General features: G+C 48.0%; 1 protein-coding gene and 1 long non-coding RNA gene across 2 annotated transcripts; one reads left to right on the top strand and one right to left on the bottom strand.

The window, feature by feature from the left end:
- Nucleotides 1–3,390: 3,390 nt before the first annotated feature.
- LOC123028127 lies at nucleotides 3,391–4,448 on the bottom strand. The gene is made up of 2 exons (XR_006415626.1): nucleotides 4,211–4,448; nucleotides 3,391–3,930 (listed from the first exon to the last, which is right to left on the bottom strand). It is a non-coding gene; the product is annotated as an uncharacterized LOC123028127 (long non-coding RNA).
- Nucleotides 4,449–4,607: 159 nt separating this feature from the next.
- On the top strand, nucleotides 4,608–5,733 carry TOMM5 (translocase of outer mitochondrial membrane 5). Its single transcript, XM_044439562.1, has 2 exons — nucleotides 4,608–4,858; nucleotides 5,329–5,733. The coding sequence occupies exons 1-2, from the start codon at nucleotides 4,738–4,740 to the stop codon at nucleotides 5,361–5,363; spliced, it is 156 nt and encodes a 51-aa protein (XP_044295497.1). The 5' UTR covers nucleotides 4,608–4,737; the 3' UTR covers nucleotides 5,364–5,733.
- Nucleotides 5,734–6,000: the final 267 nt, after the last annotated feature.

Here is a 6,000-nt window from a genome sequence, read left to right as displayed (position 1 = left end):
AAAATGAACTTGTTTGGCTTACCAAAAATAGGAAAAAGAATCAATTGTTCAGGTGACACACAGAGGCTGAAGACATTCCAAAATTGGATGCCAAAATTGAACCGGGCACATTTGCAAGGTCCCTAGATAAGGCAAGAAGTTGCACAAAAGCAGGGTGGGACAACAAGGGAAAACACTGACTCAGTGTTAACAGCATGATGCCTACATGATCAGAACCTTACGATGGAAGGGAGAAAGGCTTGCAGACATATTGATTAGGGGAGCCTCCCCCAGCCTGTTGTCACCAGATGTGGGTCTCAACTTCCATCACTGCCCACCAGCTCAACCTGGCTTAGGCTCTGCTGGATGCCATGGTGTTTTCAGACCTGTTGGGACAAAGGTGCAATGGCCGATTCTCCTATTTTTGAAGAAATAAAATGCAGGAGTTACAGTTCTGGCCTCCAGCCTCAGCTGGAAAACAGAGCTTAGAAGGCAGAAGTGAGACAGCAATTTCTTGTCTAGCAACAAATGTGAGCAGATTCTAGAGAATGCACCTAAAAGAATGTTTAGTTTGACTTCACCATTTAAAAGAGTCTTAAGGCTTTAATGGTGAGTGTTCTTTGGTGTTTTTGTTCCTGAATGGAGGGGAGGAGAACAGATTCTGAAAGATCCCACTCTCAAAACCTTCCTTCCTCCCTGGAGTCCCTTTCAAGTTAGAGCTGGTTGTCCCAGTTGGCCAGGCCATGTGTGCCGTCTGCCGATCCTCCCTGCTCCTCCACCCGCATTCCCAAGGGTGCAGGGATTTGCCTCCACAGCACTTTCGACCTCTGCCAGCCAAAGGAGTCAGAATGAATTATAGATCACCTCTAATAGCCGATGTGTGAATGTTACTCCCTAGACACCACAACCTTCCTCTCCATCTTGTATAAGTGCCTGGCTCAAGTGTGCAGCAGTGACGAAGCACTTCCATGACTTCACTCCAGCCCTGGAGGGACCCTAAAGTAGTTCAGGTGTGGGGGAAACTCCTCTCAGTCACTGAGGATCAGTCCACGGGCATGAGAAGCAGGCACAGCTGGGTATCTGTCTGGGACTCACATTCCAGCAGCGCCCCATGGACAACAGCCTGCTGGCCTTGCTCCTGCCGTCCCCACTGCAACCTTCTTCTTCAGCCATGTCTTGCTCTGTGGTGAGAAGAGGGTGGAGGAGATGCTGCCACCTGCTTGCTCCCCAGGCTCCTGCCCACCAAGCCAGCCATGCGGTCAAAAAGAAGAAAAAGGAGGAAGTGATGACGGCAGTGAGAAGACAGGCTCACGGAAGATGCCTTTCCCAAGAATTCTCCAGAACCTGAGCTGGCACTCAGACTTGGCACAGGGACCACAGGGGCTATGGGGCTGTGTTTGACTCCTGATCCATTCAAGGCTTGCTGAGGAAGGCTTGCCCCTCCTGCGTTTGTGACCCACAGATTCTTCTGCCCACTCGTTGCTTTAACTAGAGGCATCTGAGTATTTGAGTCTTATAGTTCCCCCCATGTCCTGGGACACTGGAGACAAGTGCCACTCCAGGACGTTGTTGCCCATTCAAATGGTGAGCAGCTTCTCAGATCCAGATGCTGCCATTGCTGGGCAAATTTGGTGGTGCAGCTAGGTAATTTTAGATCCTGGATTTAGTGGTCTTGTGGGCCCCCTTCTTGACACCTTTTGGTGTTGCTTCAATTGTGAAGTCAATGACATTTCTCTTCCCTCCACTACCACGGCCCCAAGCTTAACTACTGCTTCTATATTCCAGATAGGTTAGAATGTTTGGAAAGACTGAATGTGTGCAGTTTTGCATTTTAAACTGACTTAAATCACAGCACTATGATGATGCCAGGAATGGAGTCCGCTTCTCTTGCCTTTGGCATCTGCTGCCTTCTTGGTGGCCACCTGTGGGTCCTGGATTCTGGCTCCAAGGTCCAGCTCTAGTTGCACCATGGGATATATCCACAGCTCGGGAGGCACCAAACAGGCAGCCCGACAGAAAACACTTGCTAGGGATCTACTCAAATCTGGAGGCAGCTTTGCTTCCTGCTCACACTTGGAAGCTACTATGTACTACAAGCAACCCCCTACTACAAGTTGTTTTCTATGTGCTACAAACAACCCCCTACTATTAAGGGGAGTAGGGAGGCCACAAGAAGCAGCTGACTTTAGGGGATGTGAAAGGCAAGAGATTGTTAGTGATTATTATTGCTGTAGTTTTACTGTTATACTGCAGGAGATTTTTCTGCCTTGGGTATCAGCCTTGGAGGTGGCAGGGAGGCAAGTGCTGCTCTACCTCAGGCAACCAAATGCCTTGGGCCAGGCCTGGACAAAGCCTGGCATTCATTTCCACTCAAATGATCCTAGTCAATGGAAAACAGGAATTGCTGATCCACCTGGGACTATGACTGTTTGATCACAGCACTGCTACTGTTGCATCTGACTGTGAACTTCTGCCTTTAAGAGGAACATGAAGAAATGAAGCTGATGAAATGTTTCGTACCACTTATCACAATGTCAAGAGACACTTTATCCGGCTGTGCTAAGGGCCAGAAAGAACAGTGCTGGTTTAGATTTACTTCTTTGAGAACCATTGCTTTATCCATTAAAAAAGGAAGGTGATGTCAGGCTGCTGAACTTGGGATATTCGTTTCTAATGGACCAGCGCAACTACCTGCAAGTGCTCTTGGCAGGAATGCACAGAGAGCCGCAATGACGAAAGAAACCACCAAGTATGTTGTCTCCAGAAGGACATGCAAGTTTTGTTCCATGGAGTGACAGATGTTTTCTTAAGTTGATCCTGATGCTTGTTTCATTAATTGTCTTAACATCACAGGAAGCAAGAATGGAATCCATATTGTGCTACAATTGAATTACACTCCTGGTGTGATACCTTGTGGTGATCACAGTGGGGTGCACAAGTATCCTTTCCAGTGGAAGATTTCTGATCAAGGTCAGCTGCATTAGGGGATTGTCTCCCAACCTGTTCTGGCTGTTTGGACAGATGGAAGGCCTTGATGCTCCATCGTATTCCAACTGTTCCTTGCCTTTGGCCTATTACTTTGCTTTGCACATATTTTCTTCACCCAGTAGCTTTTGTGAATTGAAGCAAGCTGAAATGTTAAAGATGCAACCCTATGCATGGCTGGGTCTGCAGGCACTGGGAGGCGCAGGACATTTTCTGTTTAAAGATGCAAGGGCTTTAGAAGCCTGCTGAAAAGCAGCAGATCTTTGATATGGGCATAATTTCATTTAAGCTTGATGCATCCACTTGAATTAGATATCGAACAATTAATGTGACTTCAAATATGATGTTGGATAACAATATTGGCCATTTTATGAGAAGCATTTGGAAGATAACATACAAGGAAGAAGGCCTGAGTTTGAAAGCACATGAAGTTCTGTCTTTGCTTTTATGTATTCATCTCCTTGGCGTGTGGGGATGTACAAGATGAAATAAATTCATGCAGCTATAAATTCCTGGATTTCCCCATTGTGTTTTCTAAGAAGTTGGCCTTGCTCCCAATCTAATAAGGGAAGTCTCTGAAAAATAATCCAGAAATCCAGTCATGTGGCAGTCAGGTTTGCATTTTCTTATTCACCTGTGCAAGTTCCTGACTCCTTTACATTCTCCTCCATCCCCTGGGAAAGGAACTTACTACTCTCCATCAAGAACAATACCAAAACTGAGAATATGGTCGTGAAAAGTGTGTATAAAAGTATACCCGTATCTTTTTTAAAAAAACAGGGAAGCCCAAATGTTCCTTTCAGTCCCGCTTCCTTTTCTTCTCAATTGGGAGTGTACTGTCTGTCAAAGTGTCGCGCTTGTGATTTTCCCCAGTAAGATGCCGTCTACGATGCCCCCTTCTGACTGCAGGGCGGAGTGGAGATGGAGGTTCTGTGCTGATGCTATCCTGGCTTTCTTCATGCTTTTCTGAGGGCAGAGAGAAAACGAAGCGTCTGCTCGTGTGTGCATGTGCATTCCGTGTGTTCATTACACGTATCGGTGGGAAAAAGCCCTGCTCGGTCGTGAGGAACAGCGCGCAGCTCGTACGGGAGGGAGCCACCTCGCCGGAAGGAGCGCCCTTAGCACGCGGCTCCGCTCTTCTTCTCGACTCCGGCCGCGTGTCTTGACAGTTCCTCACAACCTAAAGAGCTAGACACTAGCCACGTGTGACTCTACACTTTTTCTATATCTCTGTGCAGGCACTCACCTGTCCGCGTGGGGGGGGGGAGCGTGAGAGGGCACGTAAGCCCCGCCCCCAGCGCCCGATACCCGCTAAGAGCCGAAGGGCCTCCGTATGAGCAGGTGAACGCCTACATAGAGTTACGAAAAAAGATAGGCATGTCACTTCCGAGATACATTAAACGTTTCCATGATTCTTCACGGGTACCGAGGGACATCACCCCATCACTTAGCTCATCTGTGGCGAAACCTTTGCGGCTCCCGATGGACATTTACGAGACGAAAGCCCGTTCGTTCTTAAACCGGAAGTGCTGAGGCAGGGTACAGCAGGGTGTGACGATGGGTAGAAAAGGAGGCCGATGGTGGAAGGAAGAGGTTTGTCCCCAACGGGTGACCGTATAGTGGGCGGGGCAAGGAAGGAAGGAAGAACTTTCCCGAGAAGCCTCGCGGGGTTTGCTTGTCCGTTTTGCTCTGGCCCGGAGAAGGAGGAGGCGAGGCGTTGCCGCGGCTGGTGGAAACGGGAGCGCTGCGGAGGGGAGGCGGCGAGGCCAGGCCATGTTCCGCATCGAGGGGCTGGGGCCCAAGCTGGACCCGGAGGAGCTGAAGCGGAAGATGCGCGAGGACGTCCTCTCGTCGGTCCGCACATTCCTCCTCTACGTGGTGGCGCTGCGCATCGGTGAGCGTTTTGCGCGCGCCCTCGAGAGAGGCGCCTCGAGGGCACGTGCCGCCCGGCCCCTTTTGGATGGTCAAATAGCTGTCAGGCAGTGTCGGTATTCAGACGTTATTGAACGCCCGGAGTAGTTCTTGTGGATTGTGAGCTCAGTTTACTAGGATGTTGAGAATGATACACCAGGAGGCCCTCAACCCTCTCCCCCTGACGGGGTAAAGTCGCATTACTGCATTCGGGGAAAATACACAATATAAGGATTTCAGGTGAGGTAATAGTAGAGGTGATTTAACAAGTCAGAAGACATTCTTTATGGAATAGACTATTAAACCGAGACTGGGGTAGAAATGTCTCCATTTCAAGTGCAGGGGTGCATAATTCAGAATGTAGTTGGCCTTTTTTCACTCATGGGAATTAAGGAATTCATTGTTGCAAGATGTGATGAAAACTAGCTTAATCATGGTGTTTCTTTTCTTCAGCTCCATATATCTTAAAGAAGCTGGACAGCATATGAGAACAGAAAAGCTTCAAAGGTGGCCTGCAGAGAAGACCAAGTTAGACTGTGGTTGGTTTTCAGTGGAAGAGACTGAAAATTGACAGAGATCCAAACATTTCCTACAGAGAGATGTGGGAAGCTATAGAAGTGCTGAAAAGCGGGAACAAATTTTTGTCCCCATTACTGCCATGTGTCAGGATGCTGCTTCTCTGTGTTGGTACACATGTATTCTTGTTCAAAAATTATGTTCACTTTTGTTTTGGGAAACCTGGTGACTGTAAACAGTGCTTTGCAATCTCTGAAGTATTACAGTGATATTCTCACTCTGAATCTTGTTGTGTGAAGCTTTAATGACTGGAATAAAGTTGAACATAGGTTTTAATTATAATGCTTTGCCAGTGTTTACAGTAAACCTAGTCATGCTGAGTTAAGAGTAGAATTCCTCCCTTTCACCCACTACCATTCCAAACACTATTCCAAACAGGTGCAGATAAGGTCAGCAGAAGTGTGGCATGACTGGATACCAGTGACTAGTGTTCTAGAGGTTTTCCAGAATGCAGATGGTTGCATCACTGTTGAAGGTGACTGGCCTTCCTGCTTGTCCAGGAAATCAAGGTGTCATTGCATGCAAGGTGGCTGAAGAGAGCAGCATGGA

This window comes from Varanus komodoensis, unplaced genomic scaffold (genome assembly GCF_004798865.1).
Source record: "Varanus komodoensis strain SLA01 unplaced genomic scaffold, ASM479886v1 scaffold35, whole genome shotgun sequence".
NCBI lineage: Eukaryota > Metazoa > Chordata > Lepidosauria > Squamata > Varanidae > Varanus > Varanus komodoensis.
Note: the sequence above shows the minus strand (reverse complement) of the source record. Positions and strands in the feature narration are given on the sequence as shown.

What these genes read in the sequence shown, in the direction of transcription:
- TOMM5 (XM_044439562.1), top strand. Translation starts at nt 4,738, where the DNA reads ATGTTCCGCATCGAGGGGCTGGGGCCCAAGCTGGACCCGGAGGAGCTG. An exon ending in CGTGGTGGCGCTGCGCATCG is followed by an intron (nt 4,859 to 5,328) that starts GTGAGCGTTTTG and finishes TCTTTTCTTCAG; the next exon opens with CTCCATATATCTTAAAGAAG.